General features: G+C 43.9%; 1 protein-coding gene and 1 long non-coding RNA gene across 5 annotated transcripts in view; one reads left to right on the top strand and one right to left on the bottom strand.

Moving 5' to 3' along the window:
* The window catches only part of MYO3B (myosin IIIB), a 519,880-nt gene that overhangs the window by 387,944 nt on the left and 119,695 nt on the right, over positions 1-12,241 (bottom strand). For all 4 annotated transcript variants that reach the window (XR_015147500.1, XR_015147505.1, XM_086357182.1 and 1 more), the window contains exon 7: positions 8,025-8,170. Coding sequence is in view for 2 of the 4 variants with exons in the window: in XM_086357182.1 (XP_086213308.1) it covers positions 8,025-8,170 (146 nt within the window). In the remaining 2 variants the exon portion in view is untranslated. The remainder of the gene's footprint in view (positions 1-8,024; positions 8,171-12,241) is intronic.
* LOC147378510 (uncharacterized) lies at positions 1,060-1,921 on the top strand. Its single transcript, XR_015147566.1, has 2 exons — positions 1,060-1,343; positions 1,744-1,921. It is a non-coding gene; the product is annotated as an uncharacterized LOC147378510 (long non-coding RNA).

Here is a 12,241-nt window from a genome sequence, read left to right as displayed (position 1 = left end):
GGTAGCCCTTTTGAAGAGAAGGTTTCAACTCCTGAGCTACAAGAGAAAGCAAATTTCTCACAATATAAATACTCTTTTGAGGGTTTGTTCTTTGATAGCATCCAGCAAAAATCGAATGCTTTCTATATACTGTCCTGAGCAATTTACATTCATTAACTGCTCACAACAACTCTATGAGGCTAATACAGCCTCAGCCATACCTCCATTTTATAGAGGAAGAAACCGAGGTGCAGAGACAAGCGACTTGGTCAAGTCCATACAGTTTGAAAGCAGTAGAGCTGGTATTTGAACTCATGCAGGCTGACTACAGAACACTGGGGTAAATGAATTGTAAACACAGCCTAATTTTCTACCCGTCCCTGTATCTATGTCGGGAACCCTATCACCAGTGTGAGAAGAGTCCTGGCCAGCCTGCTAGATGATGAGAAAACACACGCAGCAGAGCCAAGTCATCCTAGACAAGGCCATCCTAGACCAGCCAGCCCCCAACCAAATCCCCAGCTGACCACAGGAAGGAAGCATGAGGAAGCCCAGCCAGCAGCCACTCAAGAACCCAGACTTATGAGAACTAATAAGTGATTGTACAATTAAGCTTGAGGGTGGTTTGTTACCTACCAGCAGATAACTGACACAAACATCAATGCTTGACCACTACCCTATATTTTCTTTCTTATGACCCTGGCCCCACCTGATTTCAGGACTTTTCAGGAAAGGACAGCTGCAGCTGTAATGAGCCTTCATTTTACCACTTTCATCCTTGTGCTGTCCCTGCCCTACTACTATGCCAACCCGTAAAGACAGTCTATCTAACTATTCTTCACATTTACTCCTGTCCCCCCCACCCGGCCCTGCCTCCCAGAATCAAGAGGAAATGAGGGTGCCGCAAACCCTTCAGTACTATTTCAAGTTCTGTTGCCTTGCCTACGCTCTTTGCCCATCTCTCCACCATTTAGGAGCTAAGTGGGAATTAGCCAAAGTGACTGGGGCCGAAATAATGAGATCAGAGTCAGGAGGGAGAGAGCTTGGATAGAGTCGAAGTCAACACCTCTTATTCTCCAGCCTTTTCCTCCTCTCCAGGTGGGCTTCCTCTCCACAGGGATGGGGACCAGCACTCCCTGGAGGCACGCTCCTGCTTTGCCACCTGATCTCCAGATGAAACCCTGCAAAGATGAAATTTCCCTGCCTGCCAGGAGTCAGGAGGGGCAGCAAGCTGCACCTCCACAGGAACTAAGAGCCCCAACTGCTCAACTCAAATTAAAAAAAGAGTTTGGAAACATGTTCCACAGAGTGGAAGCCTTCTTGGGGCATTTCTGCCAGCTGCCTCCAGCTACTCTGTTCTCAAGGTAATGGAGAGGATACAGGAAGGAGGGCACCCCCAAGACATCCTGAGAGGTAGGGGCCACAAGCCACTAAAACGGGACTAAATCTCCCAAGAAAGAAAAAGAGGCATAAAAGATTATTGTTTTTCTATTGGAGTATTTTTAAACTTATTTTTGCTCTTAGGCACTTAATAAATGCTAAATGATGCTAATTCTCCTAGCTCTTCTTGCTTTATGAGTGAAGCCTGGATTGTGAGGGTTCGTTGCTCAGAGAGCCAATAGCTAAGTGACTTGGGTTGATGAAGAGAAACCAAAGTTCCCCCGGGGTAAACCCAGCCTTACTGTGCCGTTAAACACCCACCCCCCTAAGTCATTACATTCCAACAATAGTTTAGTTTTAATTTCTTTTCCTTATATTTCACAGCCCTAAGGGAAAATGTCCTGTGACAATTCTACAATACTGAGACAATTACTGGTGACTCAGGACTCCCTGCTGCCTCTACAGCATCTCACAGCTGAGGAGCCGGGTTGCCGCCCATTGGGAACAATCTGGCCTGTGAATTAGGAAAGTCAGAATAAAAGGAATCTTTACCTTTTAAAAATGATGGAAATTCGATGAAGTTAGATGAAAATTCAGTCCAAGAAATGTATTTCAGAACAGGAGTCAACTGTAGGCGTTGAGACCCTGAGGAAATCTGTCACATAGACTCCTGCTTTCTCAGTCCCTTCTCTTTGCCTTTTTTTTTTTTTTTCCGCTGTTTGACTTCTGCCCATTTTACCTCTGCCAGTGAATGGAGCAGTGAATGGAATGTAAAACCACGTTCTTCTCAGGCAAAAAAAAAAAAAAAATCCTATCTTATTCATCTTGCACTTCTAGCACTCAGCCCAAGCCTGACTTAGCAAGAACCAAGTTAGAGAAGTCCTGGGTTGGAGGGCATGGTCCATCCCTAATTTCCAGCAGACTGTGTTCCTAAGCACTCTTGTGAATGGATAGTTTAGAGCATGGAAAGCATTTTTTCCCATAAGCATGAAGTTTAAGACACAGGCTGTCCTCAGACTCAATTATAAAACTCGAACTGGCCACGAGTCTAATAATACTCCAAGAGTGAGAACTTCCGTTGTTTTATTGCCTCCTCCCAAATAACCACTTAAAAGTTTCCATGAGAAAATACATTCCAAAGCAGGATGCCAGGAACAGATTTCCGTTTCCTCCACAACCAAAGTGAGGCTTTCCTACTGAAAAAACAAGAGGAAAATGAAGGGGAGGAGATGCTACCAGAAGCAGCCCTCATGGCCACGGCAGGCACAGGCTTTACAAGGAGCACGGAATGGGATGGGAACGACCGGGCACCAACAATGACAACCTGAAATGCTGCTCTGCTTTTATATAATACATGTTCTTCAATTCATTAGTTCAAACACTGTCCTTAAGTGTTCTAAATCAGAAACTAAAAGGCAGTTGCCTGAAGAGGAGTTTGGAGAGGGGAGGGATTTCTGGTTTGGGAATCATTAATCACTGAACCAAGGAGGGCTGTGCTCCCCTGTGATGACACTTGATTTCTGTTCTTCAGTTCCTTGACTGACACATTGATGCTAATAAAATTCTAACTCTCAGGTTTCCTCTGTCAGTTTGAAACGGGAGCATGGAAGAAGGAAGGTAGACTGTAAGCTTCTTAAAGACTGGGATATCATTTTCATTTTTTTTTCCAGTGGATGATTTTATTCAAATTAAATATATATAACCCAGGAACAGCCCTCTCAGAAAGCTCTGAGAACAGTTCCCTCCCATTCATTTCTTTATACTCCAGGCCCCTCAGTGCTGAAATCACAGTCCATTAATAAATAAATACAACTGAAGAAAGGGCTTTAACTTTTCAAAGCAGTTGCAAAATGGGAGGTCTTTGGAGTCAAACTTTACAGATTCAAATCATTTTCCCTCCACTGGTGCGGGAGCAGGGCTTTCTCCCTGGAATTCCAGTTTTCTCCTCTAGAATAAAGGGGTGATAGCATCTACCTCAAGGGTCACTGTGGGAACGGAACACATCTGCTTTTTGTGAATTGCATAGCTCTGTGCCTGCCACATAGATGGCACTCAATTAATCTAAGCTAGGGCTTTCCAGGTGGCTCAGTGGTAAAAAATCTGCCTGCCAATGCAGAAGCCACAGGAGCTGTGGGTTTGATCCCTGAATCAGGAAGATGCCCTGGAGGAGGAAATGGCTACCCACTCCAGCATTCTTGCCCGGATAATCCCATGGACAGAGAAGCCTGGTGGGCTGCAGTCCATGGGGTCACAAAGAGTTGGACACGACTAAGTGACGCATGCATGTGAATATAACTCAGACAAGGATTCTGAGATGAAATCACCCTAAATTAGGATGAGGCCTAAATTCAATGATGAGTGTCCTCACCAGTCAGACAGAAAAGAAAAATACGTAGAGAGTCAGTGAAGAAAGCCGTGTGAAAATGGAGGCAGAGATTGCAGTGACGCTGCCACAAACTAAGGAACCCCAGGAGCCGAAGAATCTGGAAGTGGCAGAAAGGATTCTCCTCTAGGGCCTGCAGAGGGAGCAGGGCTCTGCTGACATCCTGATTTTGGACATCTGGCTTCTAGAACTGGGAGAGAATACATTTCTCTCGTGTTAAGATACCAGGTTTGCAATAATTTGTTGTGGCAGCCCTCAGAAACTAATATATTTGGGGATAATTTGGAACAATCTAAATTTGGTGAGGAAAACAAGCCTGAATGTAAATTGGAATTATCATGAGTTCTTTTCCCAAATTGTGTACTAGAGGAAAACTCCTCTTTAGGAAGGAAAAGTCACTGGCTTCAGGGACTGGAATGTTCAAGCCATTCTGTCCCACCCACTCTCAGACAAGCACATTTCTGCTGGGAATCTTAAAAGCACTCTGCATTTTCCCACAGGAATGCAATGGAAGCTGTCAATGTGCAGTAAGACTCCGCATAGATTCAGCTGCTGCTGCTGCTGCTGCTGAGTCGCTTCAGTCATGTCTGACTCTGTATGACCCCATAGATGGCAGCCCACCAGGCTCCCCCATCCATGGGAGTCTCCAGGCAAGAACACTGGAGTGGCTTGCCATTTCCTTCTCCAATGCATGAAAGTGAAAAGTGAAAGTGAAGCCACTCAGTTGTGTCTGACTCCTAGCGACCCCATGGACTGCAGCCCACAGGGCTCTTCCGTCCTTGGGATTTTCCAGGCAAGAGTACTGGACTGGGTTGCCATTGCCTTCTTCGAGATTCAGCTGCTATCTGGCCCCAGTAAACTGGCCAGTGACAGGGCTCTTAGTCCTCATCCAGTAAACCCACCCACGCTGGTCCCCACTGCCTCCCTGACCCCATCTGTGGAGGTCAAAGAGGTCATTAGCCAAAGACTCCCAGCTAAGGAAAGATACCTGGTTGCCAAGCAAGGAACGTAATTGTATATTTCTCCTAACTCCATGGGTTCTTGCAAATGCATCTATGAAGTAGAGCTCATTCTAAGTGAAAAATCTATCCAGGTCATCTGCAAGATCCTTCTAAGCCTTTGGAATTCTACAGGAGCCCTCAGGAGAGAATCGTGAGAGAGAGGTTGTTGAACCCACTGATGCCTAGAGAAACAGTTTTCCTTCTTTTCCTCTCCTCTAACTCCTGGAGAAAAATAGCAGCAGACAGCAGTGGCTGTCAGAGAGGGGTGACTTTTTTGGAGCAAAGGCATTAGACAAGATGACACATGCTGACAAGTTCAGCAAACAGTGGCTGCTCTGCCAATCAGCAGATAATTTCTGTGTGTTTGCAGTGAAGGAAAGATTGCGAGTCATGTCGTGATCAGAGACAGGTCACGAATACCCCACGTGTCATCTTCTAAAGTGAAGGTCACAAGAAAGGGAGAGGTGAGTGGAGGCAGGGAGCGGAAAGCAGGAGACCCCTGTTCAGGCAAATCAAGCACAGCTAGGCAGATCTCGCCTGTTTTCTGACAAAGCCTAGGGAACCCCGATAATCACCTGTTCTGTTGACATCTGAGGCTCCCTCCTCACATGTAACTAGCACTGTGTTAAGTCCCAAGTCCTCTATCACTCACGAAAGTCACTCCTTCCCTGACTCGGGGCAGGTTTTCTTTTCTTCCCTTACTTGGTAATTTACTCAATTTATTTCCAATCAGAGAAAGGTGTAGGCAAGAGGCAGGTAAGAAAGGCCACACACAGCAGCCTGGCCCCCAAGGGCACTCTGCAATGGACTTCACTGTTTAATTAAAGAGAGCTCCAGAACACCGACAACACTCATAACCAACGAGGAAGAAAAACATTCTGAAACCAAATAGATTCAAAGGGTTTTTGTCATTACTTGCCATTAGCTTTAGGAAAGGAAATGCTGAGGTAGAATGAGAGAGAGCCCCATGAAACACACAGGTAGATAACCTGAGTGCCTATCTAAAATGTGTAAATATTAAATTTCTCCATCAAAGAAGTTTTCTGAGGAAAGGATACTGTTTTTACCACCCAAGATTAAGAGGATAAACACATGAGCATACACACTTACACAAACACACTTGGCAATCTACAATCCTTCCTAAGAAAATTGTGTACTTCCAATTAACAAGATACTTTTTAAGTAAAAAACTTGGTGAGTATGCAGTAATTATAAACATGCTACATTAAAAAAATAAAATAAAACCTCCATCCTTCCTGTCCAAAAATGTCAAGCTGGCCATTAGGGTTGTGATAAAGGCAAGTGCCGAGCACACGTCATCACACTGAGGGCCGGCTAACCAGCTAGCGTTCACGTTCCCTAGTTCAACCTGATTCGTCAGCTGCACAGGAACCAAGAGATGGTGAGAGGGCCAGTGGTTACAGCAGGAGGAGAGAAAGCTTCAACCTACTTTGGGATAAGGATCCGTGTCACTCCTAAGATCCTTTTTTAGCAATTCACCTGTTCCTGAAGTCTGCCCTGTCCTGAGGCAAGCAATGGGAGGCTTGGTTATTTGTGTTTCAGATCTGGAAGCTTCTCCCAAGCCAGAAGACGGAGGGGAGTGAGAGTATAAAAGTTATTAGAGAGCGGAGGTTTGGCTGGGCACAGACGCAAACTAAGGAGTCACTGGAGATAAAGGGTCTGTTGGACACAGGCACATTCGCGTGTGTGTGTACCCACGCACACGCACACACACTTCAAAGCTGCCTCATATTTATCACCCTATGAAATTGTTGAACATTTGGTCTGTATACAAATGCACATCAAAAAAAGACAGAAAACATACCCAAGTAGATGATAGCCTATTAAAAGTACATACGTCTTGCTAATCAGAAAAGTGAAAGTGTTGGTCGCTCAGTTGTGTCTGACTCTGCGACCCCATGGACTGTAGCCCACCAGGCTCCTCTGTCCGTAGGATTCTCCAGGCAAGAATACTGGAGTGGGTTGCCATTTCCCTCTCCAAGCTAATCAGAAACCACACCTTAATTCTGGTAATTGAGAAATTATGTGGCTACAGTAAATAAAGAGTAAGCCATTTGTAAAAAATCAAAACACACATATAAATTATTCCAGATACCATCTATCATTTTCTGACATATTACTTTACACAACACTGTTTTGGGGTCCTGCATTCTTACATTATTTTGAACATTCATCAGACTACTCATTTAAAAAGCCAGGAGCTTTGTCCTAATCATCTGGACTTGTTTTTATACTTTGGAAAAGTAAAAAAGACCAACTCTGACTTGGTTGGGAATCATTTTGGAAATAATGGTGGGTGGTTGTTCACATCTGGACTAGGTATAAAACCATAACATTACGGTGATGAATGCCACAGAGCCTCATCTGCATATAAATAGGCCTAATCAGAAATGCAAATTGCAATCAGGAGAAATTTTTAAAGGCTGTGATAGCTGTGTGATTGTGCAGATAAGGAAAGGTTAACACTTGTATTGTTAAAGCAGTTAAATGGCTCCCAGCCGGCCAGAGCCTTCCTTTGCAAGAGAAATATGAAAGGGACAAAGCTTTCAAGCTGCAACATGCCTGCATGGAGCTCCCAGATAGCTTCATTTTCTGTAACTAGTGCCTCGCCAAACATCAGCCCTATTCTGATGAAAGACAACCAACAAGCCTCTTGTACAAAACCTTAATGAATATAGACAATAAAAAATATATTGGCATTTAAATACCCTTCAAACAGACCTCTTTCAGCACCATTTCCCACTGAGACAGAAATAAAGGGTTAGAGAGAAAATCATGACTGATGTAACATTTTTCTAAAATTTTTTAGTGCTGGTACACATTTTTTTTTCATCCCTAAATTTTTCAGAATACTGGAGAAATATTCAAACCGAAAAAAAAAAGACCAGATATGATTATATAATTTAAAAAGAAAACACTAGTATTTAGACAGAGTACTTAAGCCAAAGCTGTATTTTTAGTCTTGCCGTGCAAAGCCTAAAAAATCAACATCTCAGAAAAATTGGAGTACTGAAAATATGCGATTGTTACAACATACTCCTATTATTTTTGGAATATGTTGTCTTTCAGGAAACCCTCTATTCCCCCATCCCCCGTGCCAACCCCCTCCCCCCACCCCAACCGGCCCCCTTAAAAGAGAAATACATTTTACAATCAGGCTTTCACAGGTTTGGAGAGAAACTGTTTACCAACTATTTATTATCCTAACGAGCCTCGTTCACAAAGCACTAATGAGCCAAGAGCGCCATCTTGTGTCCTACCTTGGAATCTTAAAGAGCGTTTTCACAGGATGCATGTCAAAGAGGGGAGGATCTCCGTCCCCCAGTTCAATAGCTGTGATCCCCAAGGACCAGACGTCACAGCGAGCGTCATAGGAAGAGTCATACTGCTGCTCACAAGCAATGACCTACCAGACAAAAGCAGGACATAACACATCAACCCCACTGACACCTCAGACGCCCCAAAAGGCCCTTGGCCAGTCTTAGCCCCCTTCTCAGTTTCCTGGCTACACTGATACTGAATTTCAGTAATAACAAAAGGTCCGTTTTCTAGGCCTTATTTGTGTGATTGACTTATCATCGGATATGTTCATTCATTTTTAAAATGTATGAATTCAGTTCAATAAACATGCACTGAACCCTGTGGATACCAAGGACAGTGCAAGGGGAGGCACAAGGGTGAACACCTCACCACACCCACCCTGACACCCTTTAAGTGTTAGGCTTTGTCTGCCTGTGGATACCAAGGTCAGTGCAAGGGGAGGCGCAAGGGTGAACACCTCTCCACACCCACCCTGACGCCCTTTAAGTGTTAGGGTTTGTCGGTGTCCTTCACCTCGTTATCAGCTGCTGGTTCAACAGTGAGGAACAGCTGTTCTCGAAGATGCCTCTCTTGTATCTCCTGTGCAAAGTCCCTAGGAGTGTGGCACTGGGGCAGAAAGCTTTCGAAAGACTGATGTGGTCAACTTAAAATAGGAACCACTCCCTCGCATTCTCTTTTTCCAAGAAAATCTGCCCCCCTCCTCAAGCCCCAACTGGTTTATGTTTCCGCCCAGCTGCTGCTTCAGGGATTAGCCCAACTGGATACTGGAGAAGGGGAACCAGAAAATGCCCTTGGGCTTGTCATTGGTTTGAAGAGTTTGGAACCTTGTGGGAAAGTATTTTCCTATCAGCTTCTTGAGTTAGCAGGGAAAGCTCTACACTTAGACTCTGGTGGGTATCATAATGGGACTGGGAGAAGGCAGGGGTGGCTCGGAGCATGTGCAGGGACCGAAAGCTCCTGTTTGACCTGGTATCTGCCTCCTTGACCTACGATAACCCATGATTATGAGAAGATGGGAGACTTTTACAGTTTGAAGCTGTGTTGGTGCAAACAGCCTATGAGGTAGGCATACAGCATCACTGGCCAAAGGGGTGGGCTTCCCTGCCCTCTTCGGCCATTAGAAGGTCTTTGAGTAAGATGGACCACCTGGTGGGGAGGAGAAGAGTAACAGATCTGGCTTACACATTAGCAGGAGCATTCTGGCTACTGTGCTGAGGATACATTAATAAGACACACGAGTAGAAGAAGCAAAAGCAGTTAAAGATGCTACTGCAGGAATCCAAACTAGAGACAGTGAGAAATAATCAGATTTTGATAATATAATTTTGAAGGTAGAGTCAATTGGATTTGCTGAATGGGGCTTATAAGAAAGAGGAGTCCAGAATTTTTAACCTGGGCAATTCCAGAATAGAACTGAATGGTATCTAATGAGACGGGGAAGACAGTAGTAGAAGCAGGTTTGGGTTGAACACCATGCGCTCCACTGGGGACATTCTAAGTCTGAGATTACTGTGAGACTTCCAAATGGAGAATTTAATTTTAGCTAGGTAAGACTCAGATTTCTGACCTAGAGAATAAACATGTCTTGTTTAAAGCCACTAAATGTGTGATAATATTATGACAGTGACAGAAACCTAATACACCTTTTCTCTGCCAGACCCAGCTCACTGGTCTCACAACGCCAGGTGAACGTGCCCATCTTACCCAAGACCTGGTCTCCTACTTTTATAATTGTCCTCTACCCTTTTCTTCTGATTTCTGAACTAAAGAACCCTTTTCCATGTACCTGCATCCTTGGCCTGGGATGGATCCCAGCCCCATGCTCTGAACAGACTCGCCTGCCACAGAAGGATACATTTAACACATTAAAAGGATACTTTTAACACATTATTTTCAAATGTGCATTCAAACTCAAGTTCAAATAATTCCAATTTTGGAAGCAGAGGCCGTTCCATTGTCCCACAAGACCTCACTTTCATCACCTCAATCAGGTGAGAAACTACATTATTTTAAAAGATCTCCAGAGAAGGCTATTTAACACCTTCCCTTTCAGAAATGACATTTCCAAATGTGTGAGACAAACATAATTTTAGACCTATCAATCAGCAAGTAGTTCACCATCCTTATACATTCCTGTGAAGAAAAGAGAAATAAGACTGTATCCTTCTCCAACAAGAGCTATGGCCGAGTGAAATTTAAAGTGACACCAAGTGAAATTTAAAGTATACAGTATATAACACATATATATGGAATTTAGAAAGATGGTAATGATAACCCTGTATGCGAGACAGCAGAAGAGACACAGGTATATAGAACAGTCTTTTGGACTCTGCGGGAGAGGGTGAGGGTGGGATGATTTGGGAGAATGACATTGAGGCATGTATAATATCATATGTGAAACGAATCGCCAGTCCAGGTTTGATGCATGATACTGGTTGCTTGGGGCTGGTGCACTGGGATGGCCCGGAGGGATGGTATGGGGAGGGAGGTGGGAGGGGGGTTCAGGATGGGGAACATGTGTACGCCCATGGTGGATTCATGTTGATGTATGGCAAAACCAATACAATATTGTAAAGTAATTAGCCTCCAATTAAAATAAATATATATTTAAGAAAAAAGAAATTTAAAGTGAACCTGTAAGAAATTAAATAACAATCTATGACACTTATAAATGTTCTAAGCCAGTACATACTAGCATGTCTAATAAAGGATGCAGGCTTCAAAAGCTTGGGATATTGGAGGGAGACCAATTCAGGCCAACCAAGATAATGAAAAGTAGCTAGTGCCCCTAGTCTGCAACTTCCAGGAAGAAATTCTAATTGACTTCTAGCCATCTTGAATGGGATACAGAAGGCAATTCCAAGAACCTGTCTAAAGGTGGGAATGGAGATATCCTATCGTTTCTCAAGTGCTGTTATAAAATATTCAAAACGTGTATCTGGTTTTCACTTCTCTTCACAGACAGACACATACGATCTTCAGCTCAGTTTGATTAATAGAAGAGTATCCTTCGGCCAAATACTCTTCCCTAAACTCAGCTAGCAATGTGACAAAGGAATTATTTAAGCTTAGCTTTCTAAAGAAGTCTATAGAAAATTTCTGTAGTAAAATAACTCACAAATAATTATTAAGTACTGATGAGCCAGCATGGTCCTAGGTAGGCACACAATCACTCTGTGAGACAGGTACATTACTACCTGTAGTAGGCATGGAAATTGAGATACAACACAGTTAAATAGCTTCCCCAGGACCCGTAGCTAGTCATGGTCAGGGACAGAATTTGATCCCAGGCAGAGGAGAGACATCTAAACATCATAATATGATAAGTTCTCTAAATAACAAAGGTTATCAAGGAACCTGAATTATCAGCATCCATACTCATATGTTGACCAAACTAACCACATTTTTGAGATTTGTTTCATCTAAAGTCCATGTCTTCAGAGACAGTGTCTCTTTCCCTTTCTCTTTACTGAGTTATGTGTGATGGGATTCAAAGAAGAGGTTACATTGCTGATGGCCGGTCAACACATCCTGGAACTGTATTCCTATCAATCCAACATCAAAGTCTGCAACTGTTTCTTTAGAAGAAAAAGCAATTGCATTCTCCTTAGCTCAGCATTCTCCTTGTCTCTAGGTAGAACAAAACTGAGTTAAGAATGCTTAGATGGTCAATTGGTCTTGCCCCCAGGAGAACGTGACCTCTCAAAGAGCTCTCTGGATCGCTCGTTACAATGCCCCACAAAGAAAAGGTGAATGGCAGCGGCAATCAAGGGCACTGCCCTGGGACCAGGTTTCCCAGGTTCTGTGAGTCATATTAAAGGGGTGAAGACAGGGGAGTTTGAAATGGCATTGCCAAGGCCCATGACCCCAAACGCCTCATCCTCTTCCATCCTTCCACCTCAGCTCTGCTGCCCCCAGGAGGAGGCATACTTGAGACAAGTGTATACTCTCTCTTACGGCAAGCCTTTGCTTCAATCACAGGAGTATAAATGATGTTGGTGGCAGCGGAATGAGGACTATGGAACAGGTGAGAGAGAGAGAGTTCAAGGGAAGACTTGCAGGACTTGGGAGGCTAGGGAAAGGGGCACACCAAGGAAGACTAACATAAGACCTGGGTGACCAGGAGAATGATGGTACCATTCACAAAACAGGGAAG

Source organism: Bos grunniens, chromosome 2 (assembly GCF_055505025.1).
Source record: "Bos grunniens cultivar Pamir isolate PY7600 chromosome 2, Bosgru_T2T1.0, whole genome shotgun sequence".
NCBI lineage: Eukaryota > Metazoa > Chordata > Mammalia > Artiodactyla > Bovidae > Bos > Bos grunniens.
Note: the sequence above shows the minus strand (reverse complement) of the source record. Positions and strands in the feature narration are given on the sequence as shown.